Below are 23,096 nucleotides of genomic sequence, written 5' to 3'. Positions count from 1 at the left end.
TGGTTTCATTTGGTGCCATTTTACATGTAATTTTATGAATATCGTGCTTTTTCAACATTCTTCTTTTAAAATTGTTGAGAATTTGCTCAAACTTATACTTGAAAGAGCTTTGAACTTTGGATTTTAGAGACCAGAGAGTTCAAGGCCCAGGTCTGATACTTTTAAACTCTAACTGTTTGCAAATCCTTGATTTTTCTTTAAAATGAAGCTTATGTTTATGTGTATAGCTTACTTTATAGGGTAATTGTGATGAACAGACTTTTTCAACCACAAAGTTCTATATTACTGTAAAATCCACATGAAATCATCCATTGTATTTTTAAAATTCCTACTATGTTCTTGACACTTTTGGTACAAATATAGTGAATTCCTTGTCTTAAAGGGCTTACTTTTTAAGCGAGAAGCCAGTAAACATAAAAGTATATATACCATTAGGTGTGGAGGGCTTGGGTTAATCAAGGCCTTAAAGGGTATTCTGTGGCAGAACTGAGAAGGGAATGCATTCTAGACAAGGAAGAGACTGGATGGTACACTCACTGATAGGAAGGGAGGGAAACAGACACTGTCCCACGAAAGTGGTCATTGAGACCAGATTATGTGGAACTTTAAAAAATCATGAATAGAGAAGTTTATATTTTGTCCTTGAGTCCATAGAAAACCAGTGGAGTTTAGATAGGAATTGAGATGGTCATACCTATGTTTAAGGAAACCACTTTGGTAGAAGTGGACTGGGGAAGGATAAGACTTGAAGGAAGCTGTGTTCAGAGGCTCTTCCTGTAATCTTTTGGGGTGAGATGGAAGTAATAGGGGCCTATGGGGGTAGAGAGAATGAAGTAAAATGTGAGAAAGATCACATAGATAAAAACAGGATGATTCAGCAACTAATTGTCCATGCAAGAGTGAGGAGTTAAGCCTACGATTCTTAGAGCTTGTAAGGATATTAAATCTCTGGACAGAAATAGGAAAATAGGGGAGATACTAAATTTTATTTTGGCTTGAAACAGTCAGGATCCTCTCTGAGGGCTCATATAGTGCAGGAACATGTGCCTGCATTTTGGTGAACAGTCACTAGGTGAATGGTGACATGGAAGCTTTGGCATTCCTGTTTGCTCTCAAAGGAGAGAAGAGTTGGAAGAATCAAATGAATTGTATTGTAAATGTCTGTATTGAAGGAGGAAATTTAGACTGAAGAAGAGTCTCAGATACAGTCTGGTCCACATCCTCATCTTAGAGAGGAGTACTTGGAAGGCCAAGGAAGCCCAGAAGAGTGGACTTTTGTCAGTATCATACATATGATAAGCATCAGCCAGTTGTTAAGCCCCTTCCTTGTACTCTAGATCCATTGCTCTTCCATTAGTTACTGCACTGCTTTTATTTTATTTTCAGTTTTTTTTAAAATAGTGATTAAAAAAGAGCATTTATTTAGCAGCAAAGACATGACATTTTTTCATTTGGGCACAGTTCCTCTGCTTCCACATTTATCATAGTAGCACAAGTAGACTGAAATCTGTGTTAAGCCTGAGCAGCTTCTCTGTTACTATTTTGTACTTAAGTAATCAGGAAGATAAGTCAATAGTTTAAGCCTTGTAGTCTATGCACAGCTCTTGCAATCAAAGAAAAATAAAACAAATCTTCATTCATATTTTAATTGTTCACATATCACAAGAAATATATACCCAAGAAATTTCTTTTTTTTTTTTTTTGATGTTTATAAACTCATGTTCTTGATTTTTATTTTTTTTATTTTATTTTTTTATTTTTTTAAAATTTTTTTTTTAATTTTTTATTTAATAATTACATTATATTGACACTCGTTTCTGTTCCGATTTTTTTCCTTCTCCCTCCCTCCACCCCCTCCCCTAGATGGCAAGCAGTCCTTTATATGTTGGATATGTTGCAGTATATCCTAGATACAATATATGTTTGCAGAACTGAACAGTTCTCTTGTTGCGTAGGGAGAATTGGATTCAGAAGGTATAAATAATCCGGGAAGAAAAACAAAAATGCAGATAGTTTACATTCGTTTCCCAGTGTTCTTTCTTTGATACCCAAGAAATTTCAAAAGCACCCTTAAATGACAAGAGTGACCAATTACAATTGTGACATGGGGCCTACCCTCTTTGTTTCCCATTGGTAATACATGAGCCTGTTCTCACCTCTATTCCTCCTTTGAAATTTGTCTTTGGCTTGATATATGTCCCCACCCTCACTTCTGAAACCATATCTCACTATAACATCTAATCTAGTACCTATTCCATCTCCTTGGCAGAACTTCTAAAATGTTTCCATCATAAACAATTTTTTCTTCTATCAGATTAGAAGGAAAGTTGGAAAGAAACAAACCGAATTGTTCCTTTTTTATCTTGTTTGAAGAAATCTTCATCTGGGTCTCAATCAGGATATAGTTACCTGAGTTACCTTGGTTCATTATCCATGCAGTCTTTCTTTTAAACTCAGTTTTTGTGTTAGTTATTCTGCATTTTTCTGGAGCAACAGTTTTCAAAGTTTGGCTCTCCAGAGAAACTTTCAATGTTTATAAGGTCCAAATGGTTTTTCTAATAATACTAAGACACTTTGATTTCACATTTGGTTAAATTTTGATAGATAGGTCCCACATAAGCAAAAACTCTTTGGTGAGGGGAAGGGTCCACAAGAATTTTTAAGAGTGAAAAAAGGTCCCAAGACCAAAAGGTTTGAGAATCACTTAACTAGATTATAAAATTCTTAAAAAACAGGGTCTGTATCACTCATAGAACCATGCCCTGAGCTTTTTATGTATTGTGGTTTAAAATGTTTGAATTGTTACGATACTGCAGATGATTCATTAAAGTATTTCTGCAATTTTGTAATTGTTTCACTTTTCAAAGCCTAGTTATTAAATAGTAAAGCTCCCCTACAGCCACCTGGCAGTGAGAGGTTTTCTGGTATAACTGGGGGATTCTGTTCTTTTCACAGAGTGGCCTGTGTGCTTCCAGCTGTGGTGGCTGCTCCTCCTTGCTTATATGTGGCTAAACCACCACCTTCTTACAGTCACAAAATGAAGATTTTCAGGCACTGTCTGAAAGAGCAGACTGCTCCCTATTTACAACAATTACACAAAATAACAAACCTCAAGGTATTGCAGTTTCCTGAACTCAGACTGGTACAATATGATTCAGGTATGAACAGAGTCAGATATTTAGCAAAAATAAATTACAATGGATTGTATTTTAATTTTGTCATCAAATATTCTTATGGTATTATTTTTATAGGAAAACTAGAAGCTTTAGCTATTTTGCTTCAGAAGTTAAAATCTGAGGGTCGTCGGGTGCTGATCTTATCACAGATGATTCTGATGTTAGATATTTTGGAAATGTTCTTGGACTTCCATTATCTAACCTATGTAAGAGTTGATGAAAATGCTAACAGTGAACAACGCCAGGTAAGAGAGGACTTGTTGATCACTTGAGGATTTAGCAATAGCCTTTTTAAAGAATGGAATTTGTTATAGTACAGTTAAGTAATTTAATGGTTTCCATCTTAAAGGAACAGTCTAAATAACCAAGAACTGAGTTACTTAATCTCTCTGAATCCATAAATCCTTTGATTCTGACCTGAGAGAGCTAACTTAGGTACAAATAGTTTAGATCATGCTATTGTGTTCAGGCAGCTTAATAGTTGTATGGTAGTGATTTGTATTTTTGTGTCAGTATAAAGTAACTTCAGTGACATATAAGGGTCAGCCTTAGGTACTATAGTAGTGTTCAGATAATAAAAATATCATCTTTTTGCAAAATAGTATAATTCTGAAATTCAGTGAAGTTCTTTTTTTAAAAAGAGTATTTAACTTAATTAGTATTTGTCACTAATGAGCATTGCATGTCTCCCTTCTTCCTCAGCCTTACTCCAGGGGCTTTCTTGACCATAGAGTGCTCTGGCATTGTCTGAGGAAATATCAGAAAGCACATTTCCCTCCCCAATAAGAGCTGGGTTTTCTTTTTGGGGCCTACACAGTTGGTGCTGACATTACTGTAGAAGAATATTTCATTTTCCCACCTTTTTTGTGACTGGTAAATAAAGTATGCCTCACACAATCTGAAGATTTCTTCGTTATAAGTAGTTAAAAATAACTATGTAAGTGCAGAAACATGTCAGCATGTATTGATAAAAATTAGGACATTTTCGAAAGTGAGTTTCAACATTAAAATAACCATGGTGCAGTATTTCCATATAAAAGTTGAATTAGGCATGCTTAGATTTCAGAATACAGTCTAATTTAAGGATATAATTAGAGAAGGAAATGACAAACTACTCCAGTATCTTTGCCAGGGAAACATCATGGATGGTATTGGTCTGCTATTGTGTCACAAAGAATTGGACATGATTGAATGACTGAATAACAACAATTAATTGCTGATCTTCCATTTAACTTTTTATTATCATTCTTACAAGCATTCCATTTCTAATTCAGGAACTGATGAAGAGTTTCAACAAAGACAAGCGGATATTTTGTGCCATTCTTTCTACCCATAGTCGCTCTACAGGTATAAATCTTGTAGAAGCTGACACAGTTGTATTTTATGATAATGACTTAAATCCAGTGATGGATGCAAAGGCTCAAGAATGGTGTGATAGAATTGGAAGAAGCAAGGACATCCACATATACAGGTAATCTTCAAGAATCTGGTTTTGTTGTTATGTGACAAAAAGCTTCACAATGCTTCCCAACAAAACCATGTATCCAATAAGAACAAAGATTAGCTTTTTTTTTTTTTTTTTTTTTTTGCAAACAAGATTAAAACATTTCACCTTTTTGAAAATTAACTTTTTTTTCCTATTCATTTGTACTTCACCAATTTTTATTTCAATTTATTTTTATTTTCCTACCCTTTTCATTTGTTTATCCTCTTCCTTAAAATACTCAGATATTAGGAAAACAATTGATGTTATAGTTGTACTTAACATTTTACAAAAAATAATTAAAAGGTTTTGAAAGAAGTTGAATCTCTCTTGCTAATGACTGCAGGCATTAAAATTATAAGTGTGTGTGTATATACACATACATACATACATACATATATACTCTGAATTGTACAGAAAGACTATTATTCTATTTCTAGTATTTAATGAACGACTCTTAGTTATATCTTCTTATACATCTTTCTGAAAACAACTTTTAGCTAGACATCTATGTCTCTTGACAACTCAATGTTATTTAGTTGTTTCTTGTTTTTGCAGAGTTCCAGCTTGACTATACCATTTTTTTATCTGTGTTACTTTTGGTAGGTCATTTAATTCTCTGAGTCTCGTGAAGTGTGAATAGTATCTGCTCCATCAACTTTACAGAGTTGTGAATAACAAATGAAATATATGAGTGTTTTGGAAGCTTCAAATCTATATATTTTTAAACTTTATCATCATCGATTTTAGAAGCAATTCCTGCTCTTGTATTAGTGACATCTAGCTCTGCACATTTTCATTGTCACATAAAATTATTTAATAAAAGTTTTCTTCTTATATAGGCTTGTGAGTGGCAATTCCATTGAAGAAAAGTTGTTGAAGAATGGAACTAAAGATTTGATAAGAGAGGTTGCTGCTCAAGGAAATGACTATTCCATGGCATTTTTAACTCAGGTATTTTTAATGTGTTAAAAATCCTCAATCAATTTATATTACACAATTTGTTGCATTGTTTTTGATAATCAAAACCAGATAATTGCCTGTATTATTCTTCACACCTAGAGCTTTTACAGGTTGGGTATTAAAGTGTGTCCTTAATTATTGAAAGACATGATCATTTTAATTTTTCAGCAAACTATCCAGGAGCTATTTGATGTTCACTCTCCCGTAGAAGACTCTGGTTTCAGAGTTAAAGCTGAAGAATTTGTGGTTCTTCCTCAGGAGCCCTCTGCCTCAGAAGCAATCGCACCTAAAATCGCAAGGCCTTTTATAGAGGTAACTTTTCCTGAAAAAGCAGCTAGCAAAAAGGATGTCCTTTTAGGAGACCCAAAACCTCTTTACCATATTTTTCTCTCACTTCCTCATATCACTGAAGTTGCTGCTCTCTAGCTTTCCTGAACCTCTCATTATTCATTATTCCATTCCTTTCCAGCAGCATTTGAATCTATTCTGAGTTTTAAGTCTATAGTTTTCTGTATTAATATTACCTAATTGCCATTCTTAACTTCTTGCCTTTTTGAAATATAGCTTTTTCAGAGCAGAGCAATTGTCTATAGAAGAAAGACACAAAACCACAGAGATCTGATTCATTTGTATTTAGGCTAGAGATGCTTCTCAGTAATATTTTTATTCATCTCCTTGATTTCATTAAGGTCCATTTAGTTCTTCCGCTCCTCCTCCCTACTTTGTGGTTCAGTCATTTTAGCCATGTTTGGATCTCAATGGCCCCATTTTGCGGTTTTCTTGGCAGAGATACTGGAGTGGTTTGCAATTTCTTTCTTCAAATCACTTCACAGATGAGGATCTAAGGCCATTAGGACTAAGTGACTTTGCCAGAGTCATATAACTAGTGTCTGAAGCCAGATTTGAACTCATGAAGATGAGTTTTCCTGACTTCAACCCTACTGCTGTATTCACTAGGTTACCTAGCTATCCCAAATCCATCCCAAATAACTATTTCAACTCTTCTGTTTTCAAGTCTCCAGTTCTATAATGTCTTCATTTATCCTTAGCAAATAAACATATTGTGAAGATTTTAGCCATTTGTTTTGAGTATTAAATCTTGTCTTTTTACTTGAGAAAACTTCTTGTTATAGAGAATTGCGTTCCTCATCTTTTCTTCCTATTTTCTAGATTGTGACATTGACCTCTGAAAAATCTTGTTTAATTAGTTACTCAGCTACTGAGTTGCTGTCTGAAATGAATATCCCCCCTTAATTTTCTTTTTTTTTTTTAAATTTTTATTGAATAATTACTTTATATTGACAGAATCCATGCCAGGGTAATTTTTTTACAACATTATCCCTTGCACTCATTTCTGTTCCGATTTTTCCCCTCCTTCCACCTCCTCCCCTAGATGGCAAGCAGTCCTATATATGTTGGATATGTTGCAGTATATCCTAGATACAATATATGTTTGCAGAACCGAACAGTTCTCTTGTTGCACAGGGAGAATTGGATTCAGAAGGTATAAATAACCCGGGAAGAAAAACAAAAATGCAGATAGTTCACATTCGTTTCCCAGTGTTCTTTCTTTGGGTGTAGCTGCTTCTGTCTGTCATTTATCAATTGAAACTCAGTTAGGTCTCTTTGTCAAAGAAATCCACTTCATCAAAATATGTCCTCATACAATATCGTTGTCAAAGTGTATAATGATCTCCTGATTCTGCTCATTTCACTTAGCATCAGTTCATGTAAGTCTCGCCAATCCTCTCTGTATTCATCCTGTTGGTCATTTCTTACAGAACAATAATATTCCATAACATTAATATACCACAATTTACCCAGCCATTCTCCAATTGATGGGCATCCATTCATTTTCCAGTTTCTAGCCACTACAAACAGGGCTGCCACAAACATTTTGGCACATACAGGTTCCTTTCCCTTCTTTAGTATCTCTTTGGGATATAAGCCCAATAGAAACACTGCTGGATCAAAGGGTATGCACATTTTGATAACTTTTTGGGCATAGTTCCATATTGCTCTCCAGAATGGTTGGATTCGTTCACAACTCCACCAACAATGCATCAGTGTCCCAGTTTTCCCGCATCCCCTCCAACATTCATCATTATTTTTTCCTGTCATCTTAGCCAATCTGACAGGTGTGTAGTGGTATCTCAGAGTTGTCTTAATTTGCATTTCTCTGATCAATAATGATTTGGAACACTCTTTCATATGAGTGGGAATAGTTTCAATTTCATCATCTGAAAATTGTCTGTTCATATCCTTTGACCATTTATCAATTGGAGAATGGCTTGATTTCTTATAAATTTGAATCAGTTCTCTATATATTTTGGAAATGAGGCCTTTATCAGAACCTTTAACTGTGAAGATGTTTTCCCAGTTTATTGCTTCCCTTCTAATCTTGTTTGCATTAGTTTTGTTTGTACAAAGGCTTTTTAATTTGATGTAATCAAAATTTTCTATTTTGTGATCAGTAATGGTCTCTAGTTCATCTTTGGTCACAAATTTCTTTCTCCTCCACAAGTCTGAGAGATAAACTATCCTGTGTTCCTCTAATTTATTTATAATCTCGTTCTTTATGCCTAGGTCATGGACCCATTTTGATCTTATCTTGGTATATGGTGTTAAGTGTGGGTCCATGCCTAATTTCTGCCATACTAATTTCCAATTATCCCAGCAGTTTTTATCAAATAATGAATTCTTATCCCAGAAGTTAGGGTCTTTGGGTTTGTCAAACACTAAATTGCTATAATTGACTATTCTGTCTTGTGAACCTAACCTTTTCCACTGATCAACTAATCTATTTCTTAGCCAATACCAAATGGTTTTAGTGACTGCTGCTTTATAATATAATTTTAGATCAGGTACAGCTAGGCCACCTTCATTTGATTTTTTTTTCATTAATTCCCTTGAGATTCTCGACTTTTTATTGTTCCATATGAATTTTGTTGTTATTTTTTCTAGATCATTAAAATATTTTCTTGGAAGTCTAATTGGTATGGCACTAAATAAATAGATTAGTTTAGGGAGTATTGTCATCTTTATTATGTTCACTCGGCCGATCCAAGAGCACTTAATATTTTTCCAATTATTTAAGTCTGACTTTATTTGTGTGGAGACTTTTTTATAATTTTGCTCATATAATTCCTGACTTTCCTTTGGTAGATAGATTCCCAAATATTTTATGGTATCAACAGTTATTCTGAATGGAATTTCTCTTTGTATCCCCCCTTAATTTTCACTTGTTAACATACTTCCTTTTCTTCAAGACCTTGTTCTTCAATAGTGCTGCCCCTCTATGAAGATTTTTTAAGTCCCTTAAATTTCTTATAGCAACTTGTCTGGGCCTTTCCTCTGTTCTCAGTGCATAGTCCTTTGTACCTTATATTTGTACTTGTTTCTGTTAGATTGCAAATTATTGAGGAGAATGTTTGTGACTTCCCTTTATTCTTTTTCACCTAGTACAGTGCCCTGCATTAGATATTTAATTGATGTTTAATTCTGATTGTTTCTTTGTCATCACCTCCTTTTCCACTATCTCATGCTCTTTCAAAAGTGTGGATTTCTACTTTTGAAATAAAAAAACCCAGAACTTTCTTTTATTACTCTAGCAATTCATATTTCTTTTCTTTTTCTTTTCCTCGCAAAATTCTCTAACATATGATCATTATTGTTTGTTCCTGTTTCTTTATGACAATTCTTAACCTCAGGAAATGACTAAACCCCATGGTTTTCTACTTATCCCAATGTCACTACTTTTCAGGTATGGACTATGAGAATCCCCCAGGATTTAGACCTTAGCATTCTGATCTAGAATCGCAGAAGTTGAGAGTTGAAAAGTATTTAATTTGCCATATGGTTCAGCCCATAATTGAAGGGAATTTCTCTTATACATGATGTGATCCTCCAGCTTCTGCCTCTAAGAAGTGGGGCTCACATCTCCTTAAAATAGTCCATTCTACTTTGGTATGCTTCTATTTGTGGGGACTTCCATATTCTGTGCATGATGTATCCTCTGAGGTCAGAAAGAAAGTCTGACTTCTCCACATGATAACTGTTCACATACTTAAAGGTCCTTCTCTGAGTCTTTTTTTCTCCAGGATAACTTGCCTAATTCATTTAGCTGATCTTTCTATATCATGTACTCAGGACCCTTCCCTTCAGTTGTCCTCCTTTGTTCACATTTTAGCTTTTCAAGTTTTGGTTTTTTCAGTTGGAGTTTGATCTGATGAGATCTGAGGACAGGAAGACTCTGAAGCTGTACCTCTCCTCGTGCAGCCCAAGCTCCCATCATCTCTTTTAGCTGACCTACTCACTGCTGCCCCCCCTGAGGCAATTGGGGTTAAGTGACTTGCCCAGGGTGTCACAGCCAGGAAGTGTTAAGTATTTGAGGCCAGATCTGAACTCAGGTCCTCCTGACTTCAGGACTGGTGCTCTATCCACTCCACCAACTAGCTGCTTCTCAGTTCTTTTTTAAAATGAACTCAGTGCATATCTAGAATGTTAGTGCTAGAACAGAACCTTCAAGATCAATTAAACAAATTTCATTTTATTTGAATCCCATAGCTTTTTGAAGCACAAATCAAATCCGATAACTTGGGCAGAACCAAAATTGGAAACTGATTCTCCTTTTCCTATTCCTATTCCTATTTTCCTGTTGTTGTCTTATTCCTTTTCATTCTTATGTTGTTGAGTTGTATTTGAATCTGTGACCTCTTATTGATTTCTTTATCTAAAGCCTCATCTTTCCTTCCTTTGAAGCATTCATTCCCAGGCCTCTCCCCCTACTCTAGTGAATCTTGCTTAGTTAGTTGCAATATTTTCTCATGCTCTCAAATTTTTGCTTTCCACTCAAGTTACTATAACCATCTTTCCAAGATGTGAATTTCATCTTGTGACTACTTGGTAGTTTATAATCTCACTTGCTCTACTAGGAGAAGTTGCATGCTAGTTAAACTCACACTGAAATTTGGTCCTTCCAGGCAGTTTTATAACCTTTAGTGTCCCTAAAGTTGCCCTTGTTCTGTATCCTGAAATCCTATCTAAACTTCTCTTATACCATCACAAACCCTTCAGTCTTTCCTGAGAAGATATTGGGTGTGGGGGAAACACTGGGATTGATTAAAAGGGCATGTGAGGTTCAGTCCGGGTTGCATTGCTTATTGCCTCAATGATCTGTGGCCAGCCATTTCTCTTCTCTGGGCCTCTAGATTTTTTTATTTATAAAATGAAAAGTTTGGACTGGATGATTTATCAGGTACTTCTACCTCCCATTGTCCTTAGAACATTTATGGTCATTCCCAACTCAGAGTCTTTCATATCTTTCTTGTCCTATTCACTTATGTCCTACTCATGGCTGCTTTTAAGCCATGACCTCAGTTTGTCAAGCATGCTCTTGAATGGGCACCCTCATGGGTGGGAGGGTGAACCAGAAGACTTCTAAGAACTGTTTCACTCTTCACTTGTCTGTACCGTTCTTTTTAGATAAATTCTTTTAGTTTGTCATCAGAATCTTTTATGTATATGTTATGTATTTTCTCCCTAAATAAATTGTAAAAAATAGAGCTGTAAACTTTTTTGCATAGTGCTACATAGATTTTGTGGAAGTGTCAGTGGAGAATGGGGGTAGAAGGCTGTGCTTTTTGTAATGTAATATGCCCAATGAAATAAAACATTTTAGAAACTTTTCTTTTTATTATTCTTTTAAAAATATGTAAAATTTTACTTGAAAATGTGTTTTCTCAAGGCTCTTAAGAGTATTGAATATTTGGAGGATGACACCCCAAAATATGAAGAAACAACAGTGATTGAAACAAGTGCTGATATTCTGTCATCAGAATTAGATGATCCAAGAGTTAATGAAGAACCTTCACAATTAGAAGAATTAGCTGACTTTATGGAACAGGTGCAGTGATTTAAAAAATTTTTTCAATTTTTATTTAAAATTTTTTCATTTTAAAAATTCAAGCTCCATGTGGGTAACAACAATATTTGATTACTACATGGAAAGTCCAATTTTAGGGACATAGACTGTGACTCATTATTTAAAATTTTGGAATGAGAAAAAGACTTGAATATTATTAACTTCCTACTAATGATCTTTGACAAATGTGTATTTTGAAACAGCTCACACCAATTGAGAAGTATGCTTTGAATTACCTTGAATTATTCCATGCTTCCATTGACCAGGAAAAACCAAGGGATATTGAGGTAAGAGAATAGTTTTGTGTGTCTTGAATTTAAAAGGGGTATGACTTAACGTGCAGTTTCAAGACAATTAACACAGTTCTACTTGAGAAATAATAGTAACATTTTAACTTAAGTACTTTGTATTTAAGTTTTAAAATAATACATGTTTCCCTCACAAATCCTCTAAATGAGGAATCTTGGTTTCCATGAAGTTATTTGCCTTGCATTATGCAAATAATGAATATAATTGCTGATAGTCTTGTAGAAGCTTTTTAAGCAGAGGGTGAATTTGTATATAATTTTCATATTGGAGTGAGAGTGTGTTCAAGAATAATGGTATGTAGCTTAGATTACAAGTAATAAGTGTTAGCATCCATATTGGATAGTAAGAGAAGGAGGTCTGCATTTAATTAAAATTATGAAAAGAAGAGAAAAAGGAAGAAGAAATTTGAAGTGAAGGTGGTAGTACATAATAGAATTTGTGCTTATGATTTTTTGTTGTGAACCAAGATTTTTAGAAGTGTCTTTTCTGGTAAATCCTGTTCCTAGGAAGTAGCAATTGCTTCAAAGGAGTGGGAATCTAATAATATGAAACGACTTAAGGAAAGGGATGCCACAGCATTGTTAGAGGAAGAGGAAGAATTATTGACGTATACCAGAGAAGATGCCTACAACATGGTAATATTAGGGTACCCCTAAAGCCCCAGAAAAGAAAGTGTTTGAGCATCATTGTTGGAAGTGTTTGTGATTGCATACATGGTTGTATTAATTTTTTAAATAGTTTTAATTTTATTATTTTATAAATATATAAATTTTAATATTAAAAACTATAATAAAGTATAACTTAAAATCAAATATATCTCCCATAAAAAAGATGTAACTGACCCATTTCTGATTAAAAACATAAGTAGCCATCTGGGGTGAGATTTTTGTAAAAATCTTACTAATTATTATGGAAAAGAATATTATTTTCCACAATATGCTTATCATACATATTTTGGATACAACAATTAAAATCCTTTTTCTTGTTCTTAAGCAAAATGTTCAGTGTTCTCTTAAATCCTTAAAATTCACCATATCCCTTACAGGAATATGTTTATGAAGATACTGATGGACAGACAGAAATTATGCCAGTGAGTCACTTCATTTAATTTTGTTTTCACTGTCAAGCCGATTTCACATTTATATGACAAATGTAATGGCAAATATTTTCTTTGCACAGCTTTGGACTCCTCCCACACCTCCTCAAGATGACAATGACATTTATATTGACTCAGTCATGTGTCTGATGTATGAGAACACACCCATTCCTGAATCTAAGCTCCCTCCAGTGTATGTCCGGAAGGAGCGTAAGCGACACAAGACAGATCCCTCTGGTAAATGGGGCCATACAATTCCTAAATGGACTTAACCAACATCAACTGTTTGCTGATCTGGGCTGTATCTAGTCTTAGGAAAGTGTACAATATTACTTGCTGGTTGAAGGATCTAGTTATTTGGCTCATGCCTTTTTGCACTGGTGGGGATAGGACACACATTTTTAATTGATAAAAGTTCACATTTTATGGGGTCTGACTAACATAGCACTTTGTAGATATTGTCTCTTTGCCCAGTAGTATGTATCTTTCTTTTGCTCATTGTGATCACTTTCACCAGTGTCCTATTCTTACTAAAGAAAACATCTCTTTCTTAGCTGTTGGTCGGAAGAAGAAGCAGCGGCATGGGGAGGCTGTCATTCCTCCTCGATCCCTCTTTGACCGGGCAACTCCGGGGATTTTGAAAATGCGGCGAGAGGGCAAAGAACAGAAGAAGAACATTCTTTTGAAGCAGCAGACCCAGTTTGCCAAACCTTTGCCAACTTTTGTCAAACCAACAGCAGAGACTGGGCAGGACAACCCAGAGTGGCTCATCAGTGAAGACTGGGCACTGCTACAGGTGAGACCTTGCCAATGATTCTTTCAGTCTGCTTCTCCCTGCTTACTCCACGCCTCTCCCTACCCTTATGCTATTCCTCGCTTCTGTGGTTTTCTGTAGTAAGTCTTTCTTAGATGCAGAAAAAGAAATTGATTCATACTTTTGTGGACATATTTTAATCTGAAACTTCTCTCCTTAGGCTGTAAAGCAGCTGCTTGAGCTTCCTTTAAATCTCACGGTTGTGTCACCAGCGCACACTCCTAATTGGGATCTTGTTAGTGATGTTGTTAATTCCTGCAGCCGAGTTTATCGATCTTCCAAACAGTGCCGAAACCGTTATGAAAATGTCATCATTCCTAGAGAAGAGGGAAAGGTAAGTTTAAGCTCACTTATGCTTTTCCAGAAATTAGGCATAAAAGAACAGAAATTTAGAATTTTTATTACTAGATCAAATAATTTTCATCAAGCCATTGTAAAAATCTGTTATTTGAAGCAAAACTTTCCACCCAGCAGCAAAATTCTATTCTGAAGTCATCGGTGAAGTTACCATATAAGCATACTTCATTCCTTCAAGTCACCTTATAATCTTGTTAGTTTGGTTGTAGAAGAGATTATTGAACTAGTTGTAGCCAAATTGTTTTATCACTAAACCCTCCCTTAATCTCTTGTCAAGTTATAGTGGTTTCAGGGGGACTGAATTAGATATTATTTCAAGTTTAAAAAAGAATGTTGAAAATTACAGAAATTTACAATACATTTATAGTATAGTTAATGGTTTATTAACTTTTGTTTAAAAAAAAAATGCAACAGACTAGAATGGGTGTCCTAATTGAGAAAGGAAGAAGAACTATTTTTTCCCCCTCCACAAATAATGATAACTCTGGTCTCCACTTTGCAATGTTTTTCCTCTCAGACCCTGTTTGGTTGTCTCTCTCTGTTTTTTCATCTGGCTTTCCTCATGCAACTACCTCTTCCATGCTGCATGACTGCTTGACTCTCAATGGGAGAATCTCAAAACTATACAATACTGGAAAGCATCTGTCTGGCTTTAGTCCATGTCAGTAAAAATGTATTTTGTTGAATGCAGTAGTCTCTCTCTGTCCCATACCCTATTTGTGGTGAGATATATATATATATGTAAATAAAAATAGGTGGTAGAATCTACATCCACTCTAACCAGATTCTTAGATTCCTGTCACAATGATTATATCTTTCCAATAGTAACAGGGTACAAAGGCAGGCATTTTTAGAGAGTCCTCCAAAATTTTAGATGACAAATTAATATTTTTGGGGGATATAAATTTAGAATTTTATATTCATTGAGAAAATTACCTAGTTTCTGTATTCTAAATCATCTTTTTTTTTTTTTTTTTTTTTGGAAAATTTTTGATCTCAAAATGAAGCATTTGTTTGCTTCGAACAAAACAAACTTTCTTCATAATAGTATTATGAGGTACCTTCACAAATGAGACTTCCTGAAGTGCTTTAATGTCTGTATGTTTTGGAAGCATTAATGGTAATTAGCCATAACCTTAATATAGAAAAAATGAAGCTAAAATGTTTTTTTCTCTTATAGCTGATTTATGAAGCTAATCCAAAGAAAAAGGCAAAAAATATTTATAAGGTATGAAGGTGATATTCTGAATAAATTGGAAAACCTTGTTTTAGAGCCAATGCAAAGAAGCACACATAAAAAACAGACTCAGAATTCTTTTGTTTACAAAAGTTTGACCATTCAGAATTTGCTACAGTGCCTTTCATTCCTAGAGCTAAAGGATTTGCTTCTGGGCATTAGAGAACAATTAGTAATCCGTTTAACACCAGCAGGAGAAGACTTCCTGCAGCTCACTCCATGGTTATTCCATCGGAGTTCAGAATGGTCATGGGAATCAGACTTGGAGAATTAGGTCCCAGGTCCCTGGTGTGGCAGAGTAGAGTCTGCTGGCACCAGAGATACCAAAGTGGAATTCTCACTCCCTCAAAGCCAAAAAGGTACACCTCAACAGGAATTCTTTTACCACTTAGTCTTCCTTAATTTTGATTTTGGCATAATTTAATTATCTGGTGTTGTGTGATGCTCTTTCAATCTTTTTTTCTTTTTCTTTTTTCACTTTCCTTTTCTCACTGTCTTTGTTGAATTTTGTGTTTTGGAAATGCAATATATATTGAACTGTAGAACAGTTGTAATTATCTTGTGATATCTTAATCTTGTATGCATATTTTCTGGTTCTAAATTTCCTTGGAGTTATCCTTCTTAATTAAAGGTGTTACTTAAGAATAAACTAGCTGCTTATATCTATAGCTATATATGTACACACATTCTTACAGTCTCTATAGGAATCCTTGGTTCTCTCCATTGGAGTTCCATTGCCATTGTATTTATGATGAGAATTTGTAGAGGTAGGACTTCCGAAGTGGGGAGGACCGCAGACTAGAAATTGGGAGACCTGGTTTTGAGTCTTAGCTCTGTCACTGATTTGCTTGGTGCTTTTGGACAAGTCACTTCCATTCTCTGAGACTCCTTTTCCTCATCTGTAAAGTAAGGGTTGGAATAAAATAAATATATCTCTTCCAACTCTAATATTTTGCACTTTTAAGATTTCTTGGGAGTAAGAACTTATTATTTAAAGAGAACTTTATTTGAACAGAATTTGAGTCAGGGGAAAATTTATCTAACATGGTAACTCCAAACTTTTCCTATGGTTGTGCTTTCATTCATTATTGAAAGTTTGTCAGTACAGCATTCTTCTTACTCTATAATAGAAACTTATTTCCCCTGCTGAATTCCATGGCACACAAATTTGGATACCTCAATAAGTTTGTACTAATATGGATATCTGGTAGAATTGAGGGAAGTTTGTGAGTATTTAATCTCAAAAAAGTTTAGTTTAGCTCCATTAGCTTTCAAATAAGCAAACCCTGTTCTTGATGTATGAGGTAATTATAGGTTCTTGCTGATGTTTTAATTTTGATTGGTTCTCATCTCTCTTGTTTCAGAGCAAAAACAATCGTCCTCTTCGTACAAGCCAGATCTATGCTCAAGATGAGAATGCTACCCATACCCAGCTGTACACAAATCACTTTGATTTAATGAAAATGACTGCCGGGAAGAGAAGTCCCCCAATCAAGCCTTTGTATGTTTCTCCAATGCTCATTTTCTGTTAATTTTGCTTGAGGTGTGAGTATAGTGCCTTGTGGTAAATCTTTTTTTATGTAGAGAGTTTAAACATCTCCCTTTCCATCTGGCATTCTTTGGTTTGGAAAAATTTTATGCTTTCAACATTTCTCTCTTCTCTGTTCCATCCATTTTAGACTTGGCATGAATCCTTTCCAGAAGAATCCAAAGCACGCTTCAGTGCTAGCAGAAAGGTATGTGGATGTGCTTTTTTGTGCCGACTTGTAACTAATTATAAGACTCTTGTAGTAGATTAGGTGAGATTTATGAGAGTCTGAATTTGGGTTAATCACATTAATGGAGAGAAGGGGACAGATCTATATCTTCAGTCTTCATCTGGCTTCTGAGCTGATAACTTAAACTGTATTCCTTAAAGACTCCAGTGGCCATGAAAACTAAACAGTTGATAGTCAGTAGCTTGGGAAAGAAAGGGTTTTAGCTGTTAAGACGGTGCTAGGAGAATACAAATACCTGAAGGTAGGGCAGAACAGAAACTTTTATTTTTTGTTTTTGTCTTGGTATATGCAGCAATTAACATGACATGCAGCAGAGCATGGGTGATTAATAAATCCTACATTAATAAATCCATTTACTTTCAGTGGAATCAACTATGACAAACCCCTGCCTCCAATTCAGGTTGCATCTTTACGTGCTGAAAGAATTGCAAAAGAGAAAAAGGTATACAACTACATTTTAATCAGATCATATGTTCTCTAGTTGGAGAAAAAAGCTGTTCCTATCAATGTGTGATAACTCCAGGGAATTGTGTTTTTAGTTGGGATTTTTCTCATATCTCTTGTATCCTTTTGCCCTTTTAGGCTTTAGCTGAGCAGCAGAGGGCCCAGCAGCAGACAGGCACCCAGCCCCCACAGCAGCAGCAGCAACAACAGCAGCAGCAGCAGCCTGGGCAGCAGGGAACAGCTGGACAGCAGGCAGGTCAGACCCAGCCTCAGGCTCAACCCCCTGGAGTCCAACAGCAGCAACAGCAGCAGCAGCAGCAGCAGCAGCAACAGCAGCAGCAGCAGCAGCAGCAGCAACAGCAGCAGCAGCAGCAACAGCAGCAGCAGCAGCAGCAGCAACAGCAGCAGCAACAACAGCAAACAAAGGTGCAGACTACAATTACCACTGTGGCCAGCACAGCAGTATTGGTGAGAAGGGAGAAGTGTTTAAAAACAAAAATAGACAAACATATGGTTCAAACCAATTGGCATGAACCAAAAAAGAAGTGATTCTTTAGTGAATTTGTGAACATTTTGAAACTAAAATCACAAAACAAAAGCTCACTCTTTTGCTTCAATCAAAATGAAAAAAAAAATTGATATTGGCAGCATAGATAAAATAATACTGCATGGAGGAAATTTTTTGGTAAAAGTCCACTTACTATATTTTTGAAAAAAAGAAATTGATAATTAGCTTTGAATTATTTTTTTCTAGTGTCTTACCTAGTGTTTTATTCACTGTTAATAGGATTTATTAAATGAAGTACATATCTAATATGGGAGTGGTGAATCAACCAAGAATAGGAAATATATGTCTGACTGAAAAAAAAAGACCGACTCAAAGAGAGCTTCTGAATTCAAGAACCATTTTTCAATTCTTCATTTTAATTTAAATTTAATAAGCACCCAGTAAATCCCCTGCACCAACCATAATACTCAGTATTGAGGTTACAAAGACAAAAATGGAGGTCCATGCCTTCAAAGAGCTTCTCCTGGGGAGAAATAACTACCATGATAATTCTATACTACACAGATATATACATATTGCATATGGTACACGTACACATACACACATATATGTAAGTGGAATTGCCTTGAAATCAGCTCATTGTTGAAAAGGGGGCAAGTCCATCACAGTTGATCATCATGTAATTCTTGTTGCTGTGCAATGTTCTCTTGGTTCTACTCATTTCACTTAGAATCTGTTCATGTAAGTCTCTCCAAGCTTTTCTGAAATCAACTTGCTCATCATTTCTTATAGAACAATTATATTCCATTACATTCATGTACCATAATTTATTCAGCCATTCCCTAACTGAGGGGATCCACTCAGTTTCCAGTTCCTTGCTACTACAAATAAGGCTGCTAAAACATTTTTGCACGTATGTGTTCTTTTCCCTTTCTCATGATCTCTTCGGGGATATAGACCCAGTAGAGACACTGTTGGATCAAAAAGTATGCACAGTTTAATAATAGAGCCAGTCCCTGGACTGGCCTGCTGCATACAGAATAAATAAAAGCAATTCTAGTCCTGAGATTAGGGATAAAAATGGAAAATAGCATTGTGGAGAATCAGAAAAGATTGTCAAAGGTTGGCCCTTGAGTTGCTCTTTGAACAGGATTGAGGAGGTCCAAAAGTTGGAAATAAGAGCTAAGTAAAGGCATTGAGGGGAAGATAATAACCTTGACAAGGCAGAGCAAGTTGGCCAATCAGATGTATGAGATGAGGAAACAAACTGGTGGGGGCCAGTTTGTAAAATCCTTTAAATGTCAAAGAGAGACTTTTTTAAAAAAAATTCTAAAAGGTGGAGAGACACTCAGGAACTTAATGTACAGGGGAATGACAAAGTCAGACCTGTTTAGAAATATTAGTCAACTAGGGATATCGGAGAAGTTTTAGGCTAGGAGACCAATTAAGACACTCCTATAGTTGGGGTGAGAGTTGATGAGGATCTGAATTTGGAATAGTCATATAAATGGAGGGAAGGGGACAGAACTATATTTTTCAGTCCTCATCTGGCTCCTGAACTCTATTCCTTTAAAAAAAAAAACAAAACTTCCTTCTAGAAATCTCTACTTGGATGTTCCATATTTGGCATGTCCAAAATAAAACTCATCCTTTTGTCCTCAAAACTGCCCCTTAGCCTTTTCTAAATGTGTTGTTTTTGTCAAGGGTAGTACGATTTCTCCAGAACCTCTGGTTTACAGCTTCTGACTCATTCTCAACTCTTCCTTCTTATTTGCCCCTCATCTTCAGACCTGTTGATTCCACCTGTGCAACCGCTCAAAGAGCTATATTAGGCACATAAAGTTTATTTATTTATTTAGTTTTTGTTTTTATTTTTTTGCTGAGGCAATTGAGGTTAGGTGACTTGCCCAGGATCACACAGTTAGGAAGTGTATCAGGCTAGATTTGAATTCAGGTCTTCCTGAATTCAGGGCTGGTGCTCTATCCACTGCACCATCTAGCTGCCCCAGGCATATATAGTTTAGATTATGCTATTTGTTTAGGCATATTGATGGTTGTATAATAGTGATTTTTATTTTTGTGTCAGCATGTGGGTTCATGCCCTTTGGCCTAGACCTCTACATTGTGGTATTTTCATCATCCTTCTGGCCCTTATTCTCTCTCCTCTCCTAAATAAATACTCAGGTTTGACCATATTTCCTCCTTTTGAATGAGCACCAATGATTGTCAGTTAACCCTGTGACAAGAGAATGTGAACATTTAAAGTCCTTCACAGTCCAGTGCTAGCCTGTCTTTGAAGAAATTCTTTCCTCTCCACTTCATCTGCTTCTCTTATTTAGATGGAACTGTCTTTAATCCTTTCCTTCACTGTACATAATCCCTTGCTACTTTCTAAACAAAGCAAGGGCCACTTTTTCTGTTCTGAATTGTATGAGTTCTCTTCCTGGATTTTGGTTCAATCTAACATACAATTTACTTTAGGTTCATTATGTATAGATTCTTGTTTATGATGATGTATATACGTGTTTTTTTCTAGTAAAGTGACTTGAGGGTAGAAATTGTTTCATTTTTGTCTTTGTATCTGTGGTGACTAGCACATAGTTGATATGACTACTGAAAGAGTTGTGGGGGAACAAAGTTGTTGTGAAGGTAGAGTTGCCTGTACTTTTCTTTTGATTTTAGTCCTTTTATATAATCTGTATCTCTTAATATAGGAAAACCAAAAAGTGGCTCATTCTTCAATCAAAACAGGATCTGTTGGGTTTTTTCCTGCCTTTTTTTCAGAGTGGTATTTTGTCTTGCACCAAACAAATGGAATCTAATCTCCATAAACTTTATACTTAGGCCATCTAGATAACTTGTTGGATGTAGTTCTTTAAATAAGGTTTTAAATTACGTTGTTTTTTTTTTTCTTATAGACAATTCTAACTTTTCAGGATTAATCAAAGATGAAGATTGATACTCCAATGGTTCTTGTATTTTATCTAGTGGCAAATAAGAGACTTACTGATCTAGGGTATTGAATTTCTTGTGGTACCACAGCCAAGGTCAAATTTCAAAAAGCAAAAAATACTAGTGAGAAGTACCTAGACTATCCAGTTTTTATGTCATAGAATTTTAGTATAATGACTATCTGCTAGAAATTACAGGTCTGGTCTGAAGAATGACTTAGCCTAAAGTATACTTTCTTTTCCTTTGAACTTACAAAGGACAAATGTAGTAAAGAAAACAGGGATATATTGTGCTTGTCCTTGTTTTTCATTTTTAATCTCTTGAATACTTGAGTTTGTAGTTTTAATGAATATTTTTGGCAGGTTTCTGGTAGAGATGATTAAAATCTCTAAGTTGAGGAACTTGAAGGCTCATTGACTCATCGGTGGGAAAAAAACCTAAAGCAATGAAAATCTTACATCTTCTCCTAATTCGCTTGCATTTATACATAGCTCCATAGTCAGATAACATTTATATAGTGATTATTATATTGACATAGACTTTAAAAAGTATTTTGTTGCAGAGGATTATTCTTCTGGAACCTAGCTGCTGCTTCTGCTTTTTCTATTACTACTACTTCTACTATTTTTTTCTTCTTACCTCTTCCCTCCCCAAGACAGAAAGCAATCTGGTACAGGTTTTACATGCACAATCATTTGAAACATATTTCTATATTAGTCATATTGTGAAAAAAAATCAGAACAAAAAAAGCATGCTTCAATCCTCATTCAGTCTCCATAGTTCTCTCTCTGGATGTAGATGGCATTTTATTATATTGAAATTGTCATGGATCACTGTATTGCTGAGAAGAACCAAGTCTATTGTAGTTGATTATCATAGTCTTGCAGTTAATGTCTACAATATTTTCCCACTTCATAGAGGCCGGCTTCTGAAACCGTAGTTTGAGCTCATATGAGGTCTTGTAGCTAAATGTAGGGATTGTGAAATTATGATTCACTCAGTAAATGTTATATTTATATACCTCTGTACCTAGGGTCATGTAAAAATTTCTCTGGTGAAAAGGGATTGCGAGTAGAAAAAAGTTTAAGAATCTCTGCTATAGAGTAAAACTTCTTAACCTAAAGTATGCAAACTTCATGGGTCCAAAGAGTCTGTGGATAGATTTCTGGGAATCCATAAACTCTTTTATGAAGAAAATGACATCTTTTCCTCCTACAATCTGATTCTGGACAGAGGTTTGTCTCAAGACATCTCCAGACTGACTTCCAGTGGAGACCAGGACACAAACTTCGTTACTAAATTCTATGCTAGAGATTCACTGTTGTAAACCATGAAAAAGCACCATCACTTTCATATGACAAATGCATTTGTATTTGAGAAACTCAAAATTTTTTCAGCTGTAAAAGTAATAGCTTAAAATTTTTAAGTCACTTGATTCTTCTTTCTAAAACAGGCTGGAACAATTAAAACATCAGCCACTGGGACAAGCATGTCAACTGGTAAGAAGACTAAGAAAGCATTGAAATGAGAAAGTTTTACATATTTTTCTTAAATGCCAGTTTTGCATATTTTCCTTAAACACTTATTTTCTTTGCAGGTACAGTTAGCGGAAATGTTATAGTGAACACAATAGCTGGAGTCCCTGCTGCCACCTTTCAATCCATTAACAAGCGTATTGCCTCACCAGTTGTGCCTGGAAATTTAACAGTGAGTTAATTGCCAATCTGTTGATGCTAAAATATTATTGAAGACCATTGATGTTTCCAACACCAAACCAACAGCTAAATGAAAAAACTGTGAATAGAAGACTCATTGATGTAGTATGCTGAGCTATGCAAATACAGAAAGTTGGTGAGAAGTCTTTTGCTGAGTACCCTCTGGAGAGAAATGGAAGTTATTGTTCTTTCAATACTCATTGGGGTAACATAGTGGAAAGAACATGGAACTACCTAATCTAAGCTCTAGACCTAGTCTGATCACTTTTTGGCAAATCACTGACACTTTGTGAGATAGTAATCCCTTTCTTTTCTCCCAGGATATCTGTGAGAATCGCATG

The 23,096-nt window shown here is 35.4% G+C and overlaps 1 protein-coding gene and 1 non-coding gene across 4 annotated transcripts in view; both read left to right on the top strand.

The window, feature by feature from the left end:
• The window catches only part of LOC127545360 (E1A-binding protein p400-like), a 139,484-nt gene that overhangs the window by 101,907 nt on the left and 14,481 nt on the right, over positions 1 to 23,096 (top strand). For all 3 annotated transcript variants that reach the window (XM_051972585.1, XM_051972584.1, XM_051972583.1), the window contains 18 exons: positions 2,956 to 3,158; positions 3,252 to 3,421; positions 4,451 to 4,647; positions 5,502 to 5,613; positions 5,791 to 5,934; positions 11,369 to 11,527; positions 11,749 to 11,832; positions 12,361 to 12,489; positions 12,900 to 12,944; positions 13,034 to 13,187; positions 13,505 to 13,746; positions 13,925 to 14,098; positions 16,723 to 16,859; positions 17,038 to 17,094; positions 17,500 to 17,578; positions 17,719 to 18,048; positions 22,494 to 22,539; positions 22,638 to 22,747. In XM_051972585.1, coding sequence (XP_051828545.1) covers positions 2,956 to 3,158; positions 3,252 to 3,421; positions 4,451 to 4,647; positions 5,502 to 5,613; positions 5,791 to 5,934; positions 11,369 to 11,527; positions 11,749 to 11,832; positions 12,361 to 12,489; positions 12,900 to 12,944; positions 13,034 to 13,187; positions 13,505 to 13,746; positions 13,925 to 14,098; positions 16,723 to 16,859; positions 17,038 to 17,094; positions 17,500 to 17,578; positions 17,719 to 18,048; positions 22,494 to 22,539; positions 22,638 to 22,747 — 2,572 coding nt within the window. The remainder of the gene's footprint in view (positions 1 to 2,955; positions 3,159 to 3,251; positions 3,422 to 4,450; positions 4,648 to 5,501; positions 5,614 to 5,790; positions 5,935 to 11,368; positions 11,528 to 11,748; positions 11,833 to 12,360; positions 12,490 to 12,899; positions 12,945 to 13,033; positions 13,188 to 13,504; positions 13,747 to 13,924; positions 14,099 to 16,722; positions 16,860 to 17,037; positions 17,095 to 17,499; positions 17,579 to 17,718; positions 18,049 to 22,493; positions 22,540 to 22,637; positions 22,748 to 23,096) is intronic.
• On the top strand, positions 3,870 to 4,007 carry LOC127546115 (small nucleolar RNA SNORA49). Its single transcript, XR_007949975.1, has one exon. It is a non-coding gene; the product is annotated as a small nucleolar RNA SNORA49 (small nucleolar RNA).

This window comes from Antechinus flavipes, chromosome 1 (assembly GCF_016432865.1).
Source record: "Antechinus flavipes isolate AdamAnt ecotype Samford, QLD, Australia chromosome 1, AdamAnt_v2, whole genome shotgun sequence".
In the NCBI taxonomy this organism is placed as follows: domain Eukaryota; kingdom Metazoa; phylum Chordata; class Mammalia; order Dasyuromorphia; family Dasyuridae; genus Antechinus; species Antechinus flavipes.
This window is presented reverse-complemented; position numbering and strand designations above follow the sequence as displayed.